At 44.1% G+C, this 20,682-nt stretch overlaps 1 protein-coding gene across 8 annotated transcripts in view; it reads left to right on the top strand.

Annotated features, from left to right (window-relative positions):
• MEGF6 (multiple EGF like domains 6) overlaps window positions 1-20,682 on the top strand; it is a 254,954-nt gene that overhangs the window by 171,244 nt on the left and 63,028 nt on the right. For all 8 annotated transcript variants that reach the window (XM_073316365.2, XM_073316363.2, XM_078849309.1 and 5 more), the window contains one exon: window positions 8,567-8,689. In XM_073316365.2, coding sequence (XP_073172466.2) covers window positions 8,567-8,689 — 123 coding nt within the window. The remainder of the gene's footprint in view (window positions 1-8,566; window positions 8,690-20,682) is intronic.

The raw sequence follows: 20,682 nt of genomic DNA, 5'->3' as shown, positions 1-20,682 counted from the left end.
GTTTTGGAAAGTGTGGTATGTACAAACAGCTGTCTATACCAGTAAAGGATTAACAGTTAATCAGAGAATTTTACATAGTTCGGGGAGAGTGCTCAGTGAACCAGCTACGCAAACCATCGCTGCTTGAACTAAAGGATCGTTCCTTTTAACTGACACTAGCATGATGCTTATTCCTAGACCATTCTGTGGATGGCACGACATTCCCAAATACTTGTAGGTCTTCCTTCCCACACTGAGACCTCCACTCAAGGGAGCCAAACGTGAACAGGCAGATCTCAGACACATTGACTCACTGGAGAACTGCAGCTCCCAAAGGCTGTGTACATATTGACAAAGAAATGTAGGCTCTCGGGCATGCTAAACAAATGGGCAGTTGCTTGACACAAACCATATTGACCTGATCCCTTTAGTAATACAGTGAGCTGCCTTGACAGCGCTTAAAGAGCCTGCTAACATTTCTTAAAGGACAGGTTATAGGAATGTATGTAGTGTTGTTGTAGCAGTGCTGGTCCCAGGGTATTAGAGAGACAGGTTGGGTGAGGGAATATCTTTTATTGGACCAGCGTCTGTTGGTGAGAGAGAGAGAGAGAGAGAAGCTTTCGAGCCACACAGAGCTCTTCTTTAGCTTGTCTCTCTTACAGCAGAAGTTGGTCCAATAAAAGATATTCCCTCACCCACCTTGTCTCTCTATAGGGGTACCAGGGCTCATTGGGTAAAATTGTTGCAATAAGGGAAGTAGAACACCAAGGGCCTGATCCTTCATTCCAGCCCAACTCAGCACAGGGAGGGAGAGCAAGGTAGATTTAAGACACTTTTATGCTGGTGAGGATAAGAGTTGGAAGAGGGGTGGTTTGGTACTAGCCCTGAGATTATTGGAGCTTGCACCCGGATGTCTATGGCCCCTTGCAGCCAGGGGTCACAGTGCCATTCTGACCGTACCCCCTATGCTTGGGGGTGGGAGTGACATGGTGTAGGGCCTCTAGGTGAGCTCTGTACCACCCAGGGATTTCCTGTGCACCTGTTAACTCCCCAGGGGCTGGTTCTTCAGGGTTCATGGTTCTGGTGGAGCAGCACCAATAGCCTGTCGCAGAACAAAGAGTCTGGCCCCATGGCGTTTTTCCCTTCAATCCCTGTTGCCACTGGAGCTTATCATCGAAGTTCCTTGTGTATGTGAGAGAGCGAGAGGATGTTCAATTCCGTGCTGGTGGCAGGCGCTGGATGGACAGCCTGGGGGCTGAGAACTGCCGTTTGCCCACAGAGCGGGAATGACATGGCCAACTTCAGGACAAGATGCCCCAACATGGCATCACCCTACACCTGGCAGGACCACCTGTGGGTACGTAGATTAGATCAGTATCCAAAACCACTTAGTCTTTGGTTCCGCTGTTAAGAGTGCTAGTGAGGGTGAGAGTTTAGTACCCATTGTGACAGTCGTTTTTATTTTGAGAACACTTGTCCATTAGCAGCTGGACCAAGAGCCACCAAATTTGACTGTTGGTGTGTTAATTGTTTTTCCTCCTTCAGCTTATCCCCTGTATGTCGATGTGTTACTGCAGTGAAGTAATCTCACTCCTTTTGTGACATCTCAGTCCCCAAAATGCAGTGTCACGGGCAGAAGCTGGGCTCAAAAGGAAGGGAAACTCCCATAAATAACTCATAATTAACAGTGATGATAAAGATGCACACAGAAAACCAGAAGTAAACGAAACTTCTTTCAACCAGATCCTCTCTTTTCTCAGCCTTGTCTTCATCAGTGAGAGCTTATTCCACCTTAATGGTTTTCTGAGACTCTACAGTTTTTCCCTTTTGCCTCGAACCAGGGAAAGTGTTCAAGTGTCCTCTAGATTTTCACTGGAGGTGGATAAGACGCTTCAAGTTCTGAACTGTGCCAGCTGGGTCTGTACTGAAGCTGGTGACTGTAGAATGTTTCTTTACTTTGCTAGTTTCCTCTCTGCTAGTTGGAAAGTGGCCTTCAAGCTAAGCACTGAAATAATGGGTCAGATGGAGAAAATTTTCTTATAATTAATAATTAATAATCAATTAATTAATAATTAATTAATAATTCCAGCCTGTGCTCATATTGCCCCTGGACCACATGAGCAGGAATGTGTTTGCCAGATCCCTCTCCTTCCAGCCATTGTAGCCAGTGGAAACAGGCACAAATAACAGGTTGGCAGCTGTTGGATTTTCTGTAGGTTTTTCTGTGTAATTTATATTTAATTCATTTTGGGGATCAGGGAGTTTCTCCCTTTCCCCCTCATTCTCCATGCAAAGGACTTGATCTTCTGGCCAAAGAGTTTGGACTCTGCCTTCTATGGAGCTCATCAGCACAGCTTCTACATCAAAAGGTCACTTTGACATCAAGGCGAGGTACTCCATCCCTCCCTGGTGTTATCTCTGCAATGCCTTCGGCCACTATGGACTATGGGAGTAAGGTGTCGTTCTCGGATCCCATGCTGCAAGCATGGTTTTGTTTTGTTGCTAGGCCTTCCAGATAACAAACTGATTTATCCAACCTGCATATAGAGTAAATACATCACAGGCTTTGGGACCCTGTAGAAGCTAAGTCTCGCAAAGACTTAGGAAGGAAGGTGTTTTAGCTGGAGCTAGGTTGGCTTGGCAGGCACGTTAGGCTTTCACCACAGGGTACCAATTGGAGCTAAGATTTCACATCAGAATTTTGTAATTGTTTTTACTTTAAAAGGTACCACTCTATTTATTTTTTTAAAAATGCCTCCTTCCCCCTGAAAGACGGCACCGCTCAGTCAACAGTGTCTGTTGAAATGGACGTTTCTCCTGGGAGTTAATGAGAATAACTAGCTCTTAATAGAGAAAGTGATTTTTTTTATCCACAGCCTGCAGCATGGTGTGTCTCGTTCATATAAAGATATTAATAGAAAATCGGTATGTGGTAGGAGCCTTGAGGAAAGTGTTATCTGGCCATTTGAGCTGGAGACTAGAAGTCAGGACTCCCAGGTTCTTTTCCTGACTCTGGGAGGGGAGTGTGATTTAGAGGTTGGAGCAGGGCTAGGCAGTCAGGGCTCTTCATGTTTACCCATGGCATTGTCACTGACGGCTCTGTGACTTTAGCCAAGTCACTCAACCTCTCTGGGCCTTAGTCCCACCACTGACTAATGACAGGGACCTTGGCCACGTGTGGTGCTGCATAGTTTATTAACATTTTTCAGGTGCTTTGAAGCCCCTGGGTGAAAGGTGCTGGAAGGAAATGTCAGCGTTTCTATTATACTCTGTAACCGAGCCATAGGAGCACAAACCAGGTTCTTTTTGTGGTTTTAGGAAGCACGCTGTCCTTCCAGGGTTATTTTGTCTCATTTTTCAAAGAAAGGATGAAGACTTATGAGATCCCTTGCACAGTCACAGCTGTTGAAACAATCAGTAGAGGGCAAGAAAAGAATGAAAACAGTTAGGACTGGCAGCTCCTAATGCAGGCAGGTAGAGGGGATTCCAAATACGATTCAAGTGTGTGCTGGGACAAGCTCCTGCAAATGGCTTATGTGCAAAGGCACAAGCAGTTATGGGAAATACCCTAGAACGATTAACGGAGGAGTTGTTTCTCAGTGTTGTTAGTAACAATCAGTGCTGACATGTATTTGTTCATCACGCAGCCAGGACATATCGCTCTGCTGGCGGCTTGACCTATGTGCTGGACTGGTAACGTCTGCCCCACTGTACTTTTATGTATCCACCATGAATCACTCCCTCTGCTGCTGCTCGCTGTGCAGCGTGAGGTACGATACGGTAGCTGTTGCTGAGTAAATCCGGCAGGGGATCTCCACGGCAGTGCGTTGGCCAGCACAGCAGGACTCAGGAATGCTTCCCCCCCCTTGTGTACTGTAAATCCTGTACCCTGGAAACCTCCCAAGTCCATAAGCCTGGTGCACAGAAATTCGATTCCTGCCTTAACTGTTTTGTTTATTTCATCACATATTGTTTTAAAAGCTCCTGGGAGACTGACGAAGAACGGGGAGGAGGGTGGGTTTGACAGGCTTACTAGAGGGAGGGCTGGGTGTCGTAGGCCAGGAAGAAGAGAGGCTTTGAAGAGCCCGTACTCTGTGAGCTGTCTGTGCAGTAGGGAAAGCATGTTGGCTCTGCTAGAAGCAAATCCATGTTCAAATTAGATTGAACTACAAAGCTCTGAGTATGATGTTTCCCGACAGAGGGACTGTAATTGTGGTTTAACGACACACGCAAGCCGCCACTACTGTTTATCTCCCTAAATGAACCCAAAGCCACCTATGTAAACTAGAACAACACATGTCTGTGTTCCTAATAGCCAGCATGACTCTCCTTGGACCGAGTGTTTATGAGCCATGGTCCTGGCTTTGGTCAGTTGTCAAGATCTGACCTTTTTTTTTAAGTTTGTTTATTTTAGACTCTGTATGGTAGGAGTGTTGTTTGTCCTCCTCCTCCCACTCAACTGATCTGAAGAAGAGGACGTGCAGCCTCATATTTGGTATAACAATAAATTGGTTAGTCTCTAAGGTGCCACCAGTCCTCCTTTTCTTTTTGCGGATACAGACTAACACGGCTGCTACTCTGAATCAAGTTACCTCTGTTGTTCAGTGTGTGTTGCTGGCATGAGGGCAATGAAGGTGCTTGCAGGGGAGAGTTATCCTTAGTTGTACTCTGTGCTGTGAAACTCATGTCTTGTGATGCACCATGCTAAAGTAACTCCTCTTCCTTGTTGTTCAGTTCAGTGTTGCCAGCTACACTGTAGTTGCTGCTCTTCTGTATATTTCCAAATGGCTTTTCCCTGTGTTCTGTCACCTGATACTATCTTAACCACTCTTCTGTTGAAAATCTTGCTCCTGCCTGCATCCTGAGTTCTTGGCTGTTGTAATTCTCTTCTTTGTGGTCACCCGTATACCATGCAATAGTGTCACTACAGAAAGGCCACTCTACCTAAAGGAAGAATTTGTTTCGATTTGAGAATCTATTATTACAGATTAGAATAACAAGTGATTTAACAAAAGGTCTCACATTTTCAATAGTCTCCTAGGATTATTGTTGTTTCCTGTTACAGACAGGAGAGAAGAGCATTTAATTATACTAGCCTTTCTTTTCCATTGTCATTTTCAAATTTCAGTTGCAATCTGATAGAAACATTTTTGGGCTCATTTCTTAGGGCCTCGATACAGTCATGAAAAAGGAGTGTTGGAGCAATGGAAAAGAAACTGAATGATAACAATGTATACTGGTTTAGTCTCTCAGCCAAGAAGCCAACTGTTTCTAACACAGAAGAGAATGGTGTTCCTGCTATACTATTCCAATTACATTGGACTAATATGACTTTCAGCCTCTTAGTAGGAAGGGAAGAGGGGAATAAATGGACACAAATCAGACATCAAGAATTATAACATTCAAAAAACAGTCAGAAAACACTTCAATCTCTTTGATCACTTGATTACAGACCTAAAAGTGGCAATTCTTCAACAAAAAAAACCCTTCAAAAACAGACTCCAACAAGAGACTGCTGAATTGGAATTAATTTGCAAACTGGATACAATTAACTTAGGCTTAAATAAAGACTGGGAGTGGATGGGTCATTACACAAAGTAAAACCATTTCCCCATGTTTATTCCCCCCCCTCCCACTGTTCCTGAGACGTTCTTTTCAGCTGCTGGAAATGGCCCACCTTGATTATCACTACAAAAGGTCTGTCTCCTCCTCCCTCCTGCTGGTAATAGCTCACCTTACCTGATCACTCTTGTTACAGTGTGTATTTTAACACCCATTTTTTCATGTTCTGTGTGTATATAAATCTCCCCACTGTATTTTCCACTGAATGCATCCGATGACGTGAGCTGTAGCTCACGAAAGCTTATGCTCAAATAAATTTGTTAGTCTCCAAGGTGCCACAAGTCCTCCTTTTCCTTTTACAGAAGAGAATGGTGTTCCTGCTATACTATTCCAATTACATTGGACTAATATGACTTTCAGCCTCTTAGTAGGAAGGGAAGAGGGAATCAAAAACAGAAGAAAAATGAAATCCAGACTTGTGATTTCTCTATATGGATCTATAGCTTAGTATGTGTATATATGTATGTGTGAGAAGATCAGTTAATTAGCAAATATATAACTTTCACAAACACAAACTGCTCTTCACCTAAGGAATCCTGTGTCTCTGAATCCTGCAATTACTTTCAGGGTATGTCTAGCTGAGATAGCATTGGATAGCATGAAGCTCCCGGGGTGGTTATCTTCCTTGTTTCTACAGTATTTAAGGACAACTGTGTGTGACTTAGTCATTGTGGAACAGGAGTGAATTTCTTGTTTTTAAACACAAAATGTCTACTTTTTCATAGCCTTAAATATGAGGTGGGATAGGATGTGTGCCCAAGAAATAATGGATTGGTTAACATTTGAACCCTTCAAAGAATGCTCATTGTTTGGAGGAAAAAAATAAAATTGTTCTGGCAAGGAGAATGGCTTTTATTCAAGCCCAGATAGCTTCAATTATGGAAATGGCAACACAGATGAATGCTGGCCAAATGTGTTTCTCTTTGTAGAAAGTTTTGCCTCAGTTTGTCCAAGTTTGTTTTGGTGTGAAAGCCAGGATACCATGGATACCTGTGCAGTAGAAGGAACTAGAAAGGGCAGACAAGAAAATTGCAACACACATTTCAGAGTTTCATATATGGGGTGAAGTTGACCTTAAACAGATGTCATTGTATTATGAAAAAATCCTCATACAAGTCCATTATTCACAATTTCAGTGGGATAGGATGGTTTTCTTTACTTTCTGGCCTTTAATATCATGTAGAATTACTGAGCACAGGTTAAATATCTGTTACCTTCCACCCCAGGGTTAGCTGTATGGCAACAACAGGTAAAGTGAGACCTGTAGTTTGTGAAATTTAAGTGCTTTGGAAAAAATTGGGATGAATGAGCTCAATAGTAATAACATTTAATATTCATATGCATTCTTTGGTATGCTTCAGGGTGAAAGTATTTCCCACAATATATACATACAACACCTCTTGAGCTCTGAGCTGCAGCCATGTAGATAATGCAGGGAGGGAGAGGGAATGTTGGTCAACATCATATGGACAAATCCCTACTTTTATGATGGCCTGAATTTTCAAAATTTTTATGCCTAGCTTGTGCACACTTGACTTATCTGCATGACAACCCAAGCACACAAGCAAGTCAGGCTGGTATTGGGAAATCTACAACTTGCGTGTGTGCATCAGATGTTGCATGCAGGCTTTGGCAAAGTTGAGCTTTAGTGTTCATACAGAGAAGGGAGGACCTCTGTTCAAGGTGTTCTTCAGTGAACCCTATCTTTATTACAAAGTAAATTGCATGGAATCTGGTCTCTCTGGCACAGAAAGATGAAGGGCTGAGTCAGCCCTCGGGGGAGGGATAGCTCAGTGGTTTGAGCATTGGCCTGCTAAACCCAGGGTTGTGAGTTCAATCCTTGAGGGGGCCATTGAGGGATCTGGGGCAAAAATTGGGGCTTGGTCCTGCTTTGAGCAGAGGGTTGGACTAGATGACCTCTTGAGGTCCCTTCCAACCCTGATATTCTATGAACCCTGCTAGGATCCCAACCCATAAATGCAGGGAATCTAGGGATTTAAAACTTGCTGCTTTAAGGTATACTTTTTGGCTATAGTCTCTAAATGTTAGATGTTTACTCTTGTCATTATTATAAATAATTTAATATGTATATAGCAAATGGGACAGCCCAGCCTGTTCAGAGTGAGAACAAGGATGATTTAGAGCAGGGGTGGCCAACCTGAACCTGAGAAGGAGCCAGAATTTACCAATGAACATTGCCAAAGAGCCACAGTAATATGTCAGTGGCCCCGCATCTGCTACCGGCCTCCAGCGCCTCCCACCCACCGGCAGCCCGCCAATCAGTGCCTCCCCATGCCTCCCGCCCGCTGCAGTCAGCTGTTTTGCAGTGCGCAGGAGGCTCTGGTGGGGATGGGGGAGGACCGAGGTCATGGAAGGCTCGGGATAAGGGGCAGGGTCCTTGGGGGAAGGGCTGGAGTGGTGGCAGGACCTGGGGCAGAGCAAGGGGTTGAGCAGTGAGCACCCCATAGCACGCGGAAAAGTTAGCACCTGTAGTTCCAGCCTCAGAATCAGTACCTATGCAAGGAGCTGCATATTAACCTCGGAAGAGCCACCCCTGATTTAGAGTATGTACAGATCTTAGGCCTCAGAAATGGGATTTCCCCCTGGAGTATTCCAGTAGTTTAGTTCAGTCCATCTCTACTCTCTTTATCCTGAGAGTACATTCAGATGTCTGAAAGTTGCACAGAGTAACTGATCTCAAAGTGGGGGCGGCACTGTTGCAGAGTCAAGTCTGAAGGGTGGTTTACTTTGAATGACTCGTGATCTGCATTGATGCTCTTTGCATGTCTGTCCTTGTGATTTTCACAATGTCCTGAATGGTTAAACCTGATGATATGGCGCTCTCCCCTCCTGTCCTTCATCCATTCCTCAGCTCTGGAGTCCGTGAACAACCAGGAGAAATGCTAAGGTTAGCTACTTTCATGCCCACTTTACTGAATGTTTCTGTTCGTCTTCCCATCTGCAGATGTTGATGAGTGCCAGATTCACAACGGGGGCTGCCAGCACAGATGTGTGAACACCCTGGGATCCTATTACTGTGAGTGCAAGCCAGGCTTTCGCCTGCACACTGATGGCAGGACCTGCATTGGTAAGTTGAGGCTTTTGTTCTTTTGAGAGCATCTAATTCTCCTTATCCCTTTTATCCCCCCGTGCAGCATTGCATGGAACACAAACATGGTTTCCTTTTGCCCACCCCTCTTGCTTCCATTGTCTATGCAAGGCAGTGACATGTTGAGAGGACAGAAATCAATTGTTGATTTCTTATAGTGTTTCTTATAGGTTTTTCTGCTTCTGGTCCAGTGGCTATGAGGCATAACATTTTCAAAACCAACCAACCAAAAAATTTACTGTTTTGAATCTCAAACCACCCCCTCCCCAAACATCAAGGTTTCTTGTTAAGTTAATTTGGGTAAAAGGTTCAGGTTAGTCCTTATTTTATCTGAGTTGATTTGCCTATTGCTTCATGGAATGCACTGTTGTAGCCTAGATGTGTCGAATGAGGCTAATAAGCATAGACTCACAGATACTAAGGTCAAAAGGGACCATTCTGATCATCTAGTCTGACCTCCTGCACAATGCAGGCCACAGAATCTCACCCACCCACTCCTGCAATAAACCTCTCACCTATGTCTGAGCTATTGGAATCCTTAAATCATGGTTTAAAGACTTCGAATCCTCCAGCAAGTGACCCATGCCCCATGGTACAGAGGAAGGCAAAAAACAGCAAGGGTTTTCATTAATGCTGTCATTGTGGCCCTATTAACCTCAGAACCAACAAGATTAGCTCCATGTGTGCCCTTCTTGGGTTTGAGGCTGACCTCAGTCATTATGTACAGTAATCTGTTCTGAAGGATGTCTAATCCAAAACCACTAGGGATCAGACCCGCAGATCAGACTGTAGATGGCAACGACTTTGGTCCAACATGGGCTTTGAACTGATGGCAGGGAGGTGACTATCTCGTTGTACTGTGTATAGACAAGCCCACCTTCCTGCATTTTGCATATGTTATGAATATTTTGAAGATGGAGTTCATAGCATGCATCAGTGTACTTCGTAGCTAATGGGAGGAAGCCTAGGACCAAAAAAGTTTTGAAAAGTGAAAAAGGGACTAGTCATATTTTGAGAAAAGCAAATCTCCTTTGAGTGGGTGAATCGATTTTTTAAACTAGTAACAAATTAATTATACAGCAGCACATCAAAGAAGATCCATCCTTGATTTAGGGTCTTAATTTTCTCTCTTGATATTATCAAGTTAGCCTATGTGGGAAGTATTGGAGCTTTTGTGCTCCCTGTTATGGTAAGTTTTCCTGAGCCAAGGATTAATGAGTTCTTGGCAAGGAGGAGTAAGTTCCTGGACATGAGGGGATAGTGTTGTGCCAAGGAAACAATCTGAGGTGCCTTTCTCCATTCACGGGTGAGGCTTTTGGGCTGCATTTGATTCATATCCCATCTTTTGGGGAAATTATAGGATGAAATCCTGCAGTTCTGACTGTCTCAGGCAAAGCTCCCACTGAAGTCAATGAGAGCTTTCCCTGCTTAAGGATGAAGTCAGGTTTGAGGGATTTGGCTCAAATTATCTACACACATAGGACCAATTAAACCATAATTTTTATCAGAGAGATGAGAGATAGTGAAAACGGTGAAAGTTTAACTGAATATAGTTAACATACAGCTACTGAGGGTCTTATTGGTTTCATATCTGATGTGATCTAAAAAAGCGATGGGGAGAACCTTAAAGAGTTTGCAGGTTCTACTCTTTCCTGAATGTCTCGGGAGTACAAAACGGGGTTGGCAATGTCCACAGAATAGGCTTTTTAGTGAGACTTCAGATACTTCCTTCAGTTTGGAAATTTTGCAAAACCAACCTGCTTTGCGGTAATCTGGCTCTTCCGCTTCCAGACGCAGCCCAGACCCAGAAAGTGTGGCGCGTCAGCATCCAGGAGGGCTGTCAAACAAACAAGCACAACATTCACTCTGTTTTGATTCTCTTTGCAAAAGGGAAAATCAGTTGCTTTTGGATCGTTTTCCCCTGCTAGCTCCTGTCCGTGTGGCAGTTAAGCCAGCCAGCGTATTTCGCAGCAGCAGCAGGTCTCCTGGGTTCTGGTGCCGTCTGTTGTTTGGGAGAGAAAAGAAAACTTCTCCATAAAACTACAGTTGATCTAAAAGCAGAAACATCTGTTGGAATTCTGTGTTGGTCTTCAAGAAAAATAAGACTTTATCGCATCCTGCGATCAGCCTTTATCCGCCTGCTACGGTAAATAGGAAAAGAAGTTAGCACAAGAAGTGCTTTGTAACATTCTATATTGCATCCCTAGTTTATTCTGAATTGGTTTATACTTTTAAAAATTGAGGACCCATTTCTCGGTCAGATAGAACTAGTTGGGTCTTTTCTTTCTTTCTGTCTTTCTGTCTTTCCAGTCTTTTCCTTTTCTTAGTTTAATGGTCCTAGGATTTAATCAAAGAAAGACAAGCCTCTGGTTAAGAACCCCAGAGAACAAGGTGCATTTTTAGTTTCATATAACATGCATGCACTCTGAGTTCCACAGTCGTGGAATACCTCAAAAGTTGCTATCCGTATTCTGGAATTAATTGTGTGGTTTGCTGGAAGACTGGAGTTATGGCATTAAATCTGCAGTAGCATGAGAGGAGCCAGAGAAATAGGGAGTTTCATAGTTTTTGCTATATCTTTTCCAAAATGTTTGAGACGTTTTGTGAAACATTTGTAGAGATTTTTAAAGAGATCTTCAAAAGTTAAAGAAACGTTTCTCCTTCCCTAATGCTCTGAAATCTTTAAAAGGTGCCATATATTTGGCTTCAGTAATCCAATCCAATTCCTAGTTCAATATGGTTTTCAAACCTAGATCCTAGCTGTTGGTGCTGGCTTTTCTCTCATCCCTGTTTTTTGCATTTCAGAGCACACTCTGCAGTAAACAGGATATATTGCTCCCAACTGCGCATAAACTACACGCGGGACTTCTCTTCTGTGGACTGTTAACATGAGCAGCATGGTGCCCAGTCAGGGACTAAGAGCTGAGTCCACATTCTCAGTGAATTAAAAAATCTTGGATGATCTCTTAGAAATGAAAAAGGCCCCAAGACTGTACCCCATGTAATTCTGTCATTCTTTTATTTTATAGGAGACTTTACACATGTGTATCTGTAATTTAAATGCGGAGAGCTTGAGTTTCCCTGCATGTGCACAGCACTCAAGGGTTTTCCCTGCTCGACATAAAGTGCTCCCAGTGTCATATATCGCCACTAAAGAGACAGTGGGGGAGAGAATCAACACCCTGGAAACACAAAAGGCCACATTTTTAAGGGCAGTAAAGGGGTTGGGCTTTTCTGGTGGACCCCAGTTTTTATTGATGCCTGGGTTTTTTGAGTACTTCCCCCTGCCAGAGGTCAACTTTCATTTCATGGGATAGGGGAAGGAGGGTCAGCACTGAAGGTCAGCCTGCTGCTAGCTCAGGAATGCACTAGGAATGAGGAGACTGGTTTTAAACAGAAGATGTAAAGGTTTGTACTGAGGAGTTTTCAGAGATAATTAATCTTATGGTAAAATAGCCTTTCCCTGAAGCAGGGAAGTGTGCAGCGGCTTTGCTCTGGAGGGCCAGTAGAGTCTTCAAACCACATTAAGAATGGCTCCTTATTCAGCACTTGATTCTGAGAAACCCACTGCAGTAATATTCAGGCACACAGTAAAAGGGTCACTCTTGTCCCAGCAGCTACAAAGAACAGTGTTTAAAACAGTGGCACCATGCTGGATCTGCAGCACTAGGAATCTAGCGGTGGAACTGTGCTGTGAAATAAGTTCCCCATCCACCTTTGCCTCTGAGTCCAGTCATGCAGCCACTTGGCTGCTACAGATCCAGGCATCACCTTCTGAGCACATCCGATGAAGTGAGCTGTAGCTCACGAAAGCTTAAGCTCAAATAAATTGGTTAGTCTCTAAGGTGCCACAAGTCCTCCTTTTCTTCTTGCAGATACAGACTAACACAGCTGCTACTCTGAAACCTGAGCATATGTAGTATTTCAGACATGGTAGCTGGCGTATGGTTGGTTTCCAGGCCAGTTTCTTCTAACAGTTCTCTCCTTGGCTCCCCCTGCTGGCTGGTGAGCTCAGCCTTGCATGGATCTGAAGATTGCATCTGAAAAAGTGGGTTTTTTACCCAGGAAAGCTTATGCCCAAATAAATCTGTTAGTCTTTAAGATGCCACCGGACTCCCTGTTGTTTTTGTGGATACAGACTAACACGGCTACCCCCTGATACTCGAGGTTGGTGTCAGCCTTCTTGCTCTTGCTGCTGCTGTTTTGAATTCACTTTTCCTTTGGGATGCTGTTTATTTGTCATTTTTGCAAATTCTTTGAGTGAATATTTGCATAAGTGGAACAAATTCCTGGGTGTAGGGGATTCTGAGACTTGTCAGGCCAAAGACTGCTTAAAAAAATGTCTAAGAGAGAGAACGTGTGTGTGTGTGTGTGTGCCAGTCATGATTGATGTGGCCAACCCCAAATCAGGCCAGAAATCTTTTATGCCACACTGCACCATTACATATATCCTATGTACAACGTTTTTTAACTTACTCTTCCTCCCATGCTACCACCGTATCCACAACTGTGCACCCCAAAACCCCACCCGCAAATGTACCAACCACATCATGATATTTCTAATGTTGTCAGGGGCGCATCCATTTAAATTGGCAGTTCATGGAGTGTCGTGTTGCATGGGAAAAATCCAGTGGCAAAGTAATGGCAGACAGAGACAAGAAGCCAGTGTCTCCCAGTCCATTGCTGTAACCACTTGAACCAATAACCATCCATTTGTATGTATATGCTGCTGTTACATGTGTAAATGTGCAATTTGTTAGGATTTAATTCCCATTCTGTGGCCTAAAGTGTTGCTGTTTCTTCTTACTCATTGAACGAAGCATACTACAGAGTGAAAAGTGAACCCTCCCATTTGGAAGTATTAACCTGTCAGTCACCAAGGCCCCCAAAACCAAAAGAAAACATGAGGGATGATCATCATTAACTGGAACATCCAGTTAACTAAAACTGATTTTCCATGGAGTTCCATGAACCTTCTTGCTTTTTTTGTATATTTACTACTTGTATGGAACATCTATGCAAAAAAATTCCAGTGAGAATCCAATCAGGCCTATGCAGGCTGCAAAACTGTTCTGCATTAAACTTCCCAGGAGGGATTAGCAGTAAGATGCATGGTACTGGAGCTCATCTACTAGAATTAAGGTGTCTCCAATCATTAAACCTGACCTCCCATTATGGGAGGTATTGGGGCAGCTTCTAAAATCTCTGGAGCTCAGGGCTGGCAGGACCTGGCATTATTCCAGCATGCCTGCACCTCTGTGACAAAGTACAACTAGAATATGACCTATAATATGAATAGACAGCTTGTAGAACCTCCACACTATATAATTCATAAATTAATGTTTCTAAAAAATACCACCACCGGAACAACTATAAAGGTACAGCATTCCCATTTTAGGATTGATGATTTTTGTCCTTACACACTTTCATGATAGAATAAAGTACAATACTCTCATTCTAACTCTATAATAACATCTGAAACCATTTGTTCACTAGGATCAAAGTTGATAAGAGGGGAGTTTTTCAAAGCTCAGAATGGAATAGAAAAGTTGGGTGTATTTCCATGCGCAGTAAATGGGGTTGTGTTTGTGACTCTGCCTTCCCGTCACTCCTAGGCCTCCGTTTGGCTCCTGCCATGAATGCTTATGCCAGATGAGTGTCTCTATTCCTATGTTTGTTTCTTGGTGGATGGTTTCTACCCCATCAACTTTGTGTTGTGGTTTTTTTTGGTACCAGTAGCTATATCCTATCCAGTTGCTGACTGCACTTTAATAGTCACGAACAACCAGTGAGCTGCAGTGTTGAGAGGTGTTTTGAGTTTGTAGAAGTTACTTAAACGTACGATAGTCCAAGCCATCAATTAAAAAAACCAACCCACAGAAAGTACCCCGCATTGTGAACATGAGGCAGCCAAGGGGCACTCTTCCTCCTAAGATTTATTCATTAGGCAAAGTATGTTCCAGGGAACTGTGCAGAGGCTTCCTGTTCCTTCACCACACTCTGATACTTAGACTGATAACACAGTGAAGTCTGGAAAATGCAAGCAATCAAGCCAGTCTTCACTCAGTGGGTCACTTTGCAATAATCCCTGTTCCTTGAACGTGTGCCTGCTTTTTGTGGTGTTTTTGCAAGTACATGAAAGTGGTTCACTCCGCCAGTGCTTAGTCTAGATAAATATTTACCCTGCAAAGTCAGAGGCTTTGCTATGACTTGATCTTTGAAATCACATGGTTTTTATTAAACCAACATTCTTGACAAGTATTACAGGGCTGGCTCTTTGAGGGCTGTAGGAAAGTGTGTAGCCTGTAGCAGAACAGACCTGAGGCCTCACTTAACAATAACCTTAATTTATTCTTCAGTTTTCTTCTTTTACAAACCCTTCCCCAGTTCTAGCACCATATGGGAAGAGAAAATTTCTCTTGCATAAATGAAAGTCTGCAAGGCCAGGGGTACCTGAAGGTAGAGGAAATATGTGACTGAGTGAAAGAGACAAGGATAAAGACCGGCAGATACACTTTTAGTCACATATGGTTGATCCTTTCCAGTGGCAGGCAAACGTCATGATTTGGAATTTGGTTCAGAGCTGCACCCCAAGATTGGATGCTTACGTGTGGACACACATTTAAAGAAGGGCACAGCAAGCTACATTTGTAGATTGCAATTAGGAAATTGAGCATCTAACCGGTGACAAAATGTTTTCTAATTGTTGTATTAGTTGCTGCCTGCCAAGACATTCAGTGTCTTGTATAATAATAACCACAGTTAAAACCTATTGTAATGAACTGCTTACTATGTGTGGGTATGTTTTCTGTACCGCTGCACTCTGCTGGATGGAATCAGAACTTTTCATCGTGTGCCATAGATCTTGTATTGCCTAGTTGCTGAAGGACGTTCTCCCCTATTTCAGATATGTAGGAGCTTGTGCTTTTGGAGCAAGAGGATCTGGGTTGCATCCCAGTGACATTCTGAATGACCTGGGCCCAGTAGTGTTGTACTAATCCGGGCAAAACTCCCCTTGAGTTCATGGGATTTTTATCTGTGCAGAATCTGGAGGATCAGGTCACTTCTTTGTGTGCATGGGCTGCATTTCAGTGTGGGATATCTTTCAGTTGCAGCACAGAAAAGTCTCAGTGCAGCTAATGCACAAAATTCCTGAAGTTATAGAAAATGGATCGTAATGAAACAAAGAATGAATAATAAATGCAGTGGACTCCCTCATGTTCCATTCTGCTGAAGGAAACACGGAACATATATTAATTCCTAATGGAGCTCTGAGCCGAGGTACACAGGAGTCTTGCAGTCCAGAGCCACCATCAAGCATGGATATTAACTTTAGGAAGCTGTTGGCAATACTAGTGAGCAGAAATGCGGTGCCAGAGAGTATTTTAGAGACAGAAAGAGTATCTTGCTATGAAGTTTCTAGTTAAAATATGTCAATCAATGAATCTAATTCTCTGAATGTTTTCCTATCACCACAAAACCCACAAAGCTGTTGATTCATCAACGATACTGACTAAAGCACATCCTGTCTCCAAAACCCCACTAGAGGAGGCTGGTTTGCTGTTAACCCTGAAGGTTCAAAACCTGTTGAAGAACTCACACCACAAATAGAGTTGCACAGGGAGAGGATGAATACTCTTCTAGCTCTTTCTTTGGGTTACTATTACATGTTTGTGATGGATATTCCTATCCTCTCTCATTCTTTTAAATATTCAGGAACTAGAAGCCAGGTAAAACGTTTTGCTGCTTTCTTTCCTGTCTCTTGTGCCTCCTGTGGCTGTTTACACTTGTGTACTTTGCACAAGTGTAAATGATGAGGCAAGCTGCAAAGCAGAGGAGAATCGGGTCTTTTAGGTTCCTGGTACATGTAAAAATGTATTGAAAAGATTTTACAAAGGGAAAGAAAGGAAATAACATAATGAGATGCCCGGCAATTTAATATTTATAGCTGTCTAGGCCAGTGCTTCTCAAGCTGTCTGATGTGGGGGGACCGGTAATTTTTCTTTCCAGTGTGCGCGCAGACCGGCAGCTGGTGGCTCGCGGACCGGACCACCACTTTGAGTAGCACTGGTCTAGGTAACACAGTTACACCTGTCACATTTTGAAATGTATATTTTGGCCTTTTTAGCTCTTTTCCTTCAAGGTTCTCTAAACACTTTAATTTGTGCCTCTCAGCACAACCTCTTATTAAACCTATTTTATGGATGGGTAAATTGACTCACGGGAGTGTAAATGAATTCGGGGGGATAGCTCAGTGGTTTGAGCATTGGCCTGCTAAACCCAGGGTTGTGAGTTCAATCCTTGAGGGGGCCATTTAGGGATCTGGGGAAAATATTGGGGATTGGTCCTGCTTTGAGCAGGAGGTTGGACTAGATGACCTCCTGAGGTCCCTTCCAACCCTGATATTCTATGATTCTAATTAATTTGTGTCACAGTGAGACAGTAGCAGAGTCAATGGCACTCAGGACTCCTGGCTCCCCCTCCCCTGCTCCACCCACTAGGCCAGGGGTTTTCAAACTGGGGGTCAGGACCCCTCAGGGGGTTGCAGGGTTATTAGATGGGGGGTCACGAGCTGTCAGCCTCCACCCCAAACCCCACTTTGCCTCCAGCATTTATAATGGTGTTAAGTATACAAAAAAGTGTTTTTTAATTTATAAGGGGGGGGGTCGCACTCAGAGGCTTGCTATGTGAAAGGGGTCACCAGCACAAATGTTTGAGAACCACTGCACTAGGCAGACTCCCTCCCCTAGAAAAATGCTTCGAACTCCCACTCTCACCATATACACTGGACAAAGGGACCCTAAAAGCTCCAGATACAGCCTGGGGACAATTCCCCTGGTGCGGGAACCGAGGTAGAGAAAGCCGCAGCGTGTCCCCCGAAGGGACCTTTGCAAGCCCTGGCTCAGGTGTTGTGCTAAAGTGCGGGTGAGAGTGGCAGAGAACGAGTCTCAGCACAATGCTGTGGCGATTCTGTGCCGCATTGCTGCCCATAAGCAGCCAGAGACAGCCCCGGAGGGCTGCCTAAATTCTGCCAGGCTCACTTGAGGCCATGGAACACCCTAGAATTGGGAGGGTGCAAAAGTTGTTAATCCCCGCCTCCCCACACACACACACACACACACACACTTTCCTGGGGCTGTGATATGTGTGTGCTGCTTAGAACAGCACAGGAAAGCACAGAGTCTCACCCTTGCCAACAACTCATTGTGTGATCTGTACCAAGGCTGCAAGAAATTCTTGTACGTTGTCCACATTTTCTGCTGCTGAAATATGACAGCCCAGTGTGACGCAGCTTCAGTACAGAAGGAAGGGAAAACAAAAAGAGATTTCTACTAAAGAAAAGAACATCATCACACTATCCTGAAATTACCTCCTGTCCCGTGCTCAGAAATGGATGGGAAGAGAGGGATGGCAAACATCTTCCAGTTTTTTTATACGGTTTCAGAGCGTGTTTATTTTTTTCTTCTTTTTTTCTTCTTTTTTTGGACTCCATTGCAAAATGAGGTATTTACTGTGAGCCAGTTGCTTTCTTTGGCCTGGGAAACAGAGATGGTCCTTATTAGCACACAATGTATTTCTGGAAATTGTTGGAGCTCAGATTACACAATATATCCCTATTTATATCATTAAGAGTATGTTAGATGAAGAAATCTCAAGTATACCAGGGATTTATTGGAGTGGATGGAAGGACTGTGTTTTGATGTTTTGTGTGTTGCTTCAATCCCAATAGTACATGGACTCTTTCAAGTCTCAGTAAACCATCAGCACACCAGGTACTGCCATGGCGTCTCTTACCACGCTCAGCTGCTCTGGTGCAGCTCTCGTGTCTTGCTTTAGACTCTGGCATCTCTTTATACTGTCAGGTATGGGCCTGTCATATCACCAGGCCTCACTCCAGCCCTTCTAGGAAGGGAGCTTCTCCTCCCGTTTTCAGTCTCGGATCTAGTTCTCGCTCTTGCCCAGAGATGACATTGGGCTCCCCTCTATCATTCCCCAGCCTACAGCCCTGTCTGAACCTCCAGTCTCAGCCCTCTGGCTCAGAGGGCCAGCAAGCATCTCCCTCTGCTGCTCTCAGCCCTCTCTGGCCATGGCTGTCCGACGTGGGGAAGTTTGTAGGTGACCCCTGCACACTTTCTTTCTGCCTTCTGCTTTCACCAGCTTGATCTCTGCCTCCACAGCCCAACTAGGGAACTCTCACCGCTCCCTCCTTCAGTGGCATCCTCTCCCTGCAGCTATCAGCCCAGCTTTGCTCTTTTCTTCTGAGCTCTCTGCTTCTCTAGATCCCTTGGCTTTTCTGTCTCCCTCTCTGGACTCTGAATTGTCACATGCCTTTGGGCTGTTCCTCATTTATTACTGCCCGGAGGTAGACCTGCCCTGCTTATTGCACCAAACTAGGTTGCACCTGGATTGGAACAGAAGCGCTGGGCCTGATTGCATTTAAGAGGCCAGCTACCCTGTTACAATGTGCTTAACTTTAAGCATATAAATTAAGCACTTGCTTAAGTGCTTTGCTGATTCAAAGCTGAATCAGGATTGGTAAATGGGATACAGAGCAGTCTAAGCAGGTCATCTAGAGAGTGAATGAACGGGAGTGGATGTTGCACTTACCCCTCTACATTCTGAAATTGGTCCCTGGGAGAGAGGGACGAGAGACCTTCAAGTGAAATGTACTTCTGACAGCTACTACTGGCATCTGCTCTTCTGAGACTGCAGGAGAACTGCTGCCTGCAACCACAAGGGTTCGGTTTGACTTTCAGCTGCAGGAATGAGCCAGATGCATGCATTTGCCAAACGTGACCCTGAGGTGTGCTTCTTTGTCAGTTGGTTCAGTCTATTCTATTATCAGATTAGACATGGCTTTCCGTATGTGGCAAACCCTGGCACTGTCCATGGTGTGTCTATGCCAGGGTCAGCTGAGGACCTCGGGCTCCAGGGCTCTCAGCCCAGAACGTTTCCCAAACACAAAACTCACTCTAGAAGCAGAGGGGATGGAAATAGTTCGGTCTCTTTTAAAGCTGTGAAATATCGTCTGTGGAAAATCTGTCTAATTTTTCTCTCACAAATCCACATGATACACAATATGACACTGGGTTTGGCAGCACTGTCACAGAAAGGGTCAGCTAGGGAAAGCATCTGGGGATGGACATTTGTTTTAGTGTGGCTTTGTAAAGAAAGGGATTAATAATTCAAATCAGTCCAATAATGAGTCTTATTAGCCTTCACTCACTGCTCTGTGAGACCGCATCCTAAGGAGGCCCAGGACTAAGCGGCCCTTCCTTTAAGAAGAAAAAAAGAGGAAGCTGTTTACTCTTTAGGTCTTGCCATTCCCTGTGTTTGAATTCAGCCAGTCTGCTTCTTTTCCTAGCACATCTTAGTGCTTGCATCTAAGAGCATTGCTGCTATTCAGTGTAATGTGGGTGGTGTATATTAAAAGCAATATGATGTTATTGCTTTGATCCTTTCCACCATAAACTACTTCATGCTGAATAGCCAGTGATGCCAACCAGAACTCTCTTGTCCATATGCCTCTTGCCAGAGACTGACGTCTGGCTCCTATTACTTGTACCGGGCTGGAATGTACCCGGCCTGGTTAACACAAATAGAACACTAGGGTTCATTAGTCAGCATGTCCACTGTCAGAATTTATGAGGCCCAGATGGGATTATTAGTCTTTAACAATAAATTTGCTAACACAATGTATGGCACTTTTGGGAGGTGGGGAGGAGAATGAGAGGAAATAAAATACCTGTAAGAGCCCAACATTCCTGCTGCTTTACCTCTTGGCTTCTGTTTATTAGTTCTCAAATATTTTGAGTTGGCTTATGCAGTAAGGTGTCAAGGCACTTCACAGCCCATCGTCACACCATATTTGGTTCCAGTGCCGCTGAAAAGTCATGGCGAAGACATGGTAGCAGTCAGTCACAGCATTCCAAGGGCTTTCTTCTAAAAGACCTTTGTCAAGGAGGACTTGC

Source organism: Lepidochelys kempii, chromosome 18 (genome assembly GCF_965140285.1).
Source record: "Lepidochelys kempii isolate rLepKem1 chromosome 18, rLepKem1.hap1, whole genome shotgun sequence".
Lineage (NCBI taxonomy): Eukaryota > Metazoa > Chordata > Testudines > Cheloniidae > Lepidochelys > Lepidochelys kempii.
The sequence above is the reverse complement of the archived record's forward strand: the minus strand, read 5'-3'. Positions and strand labels throughout refer to the sequence as shown.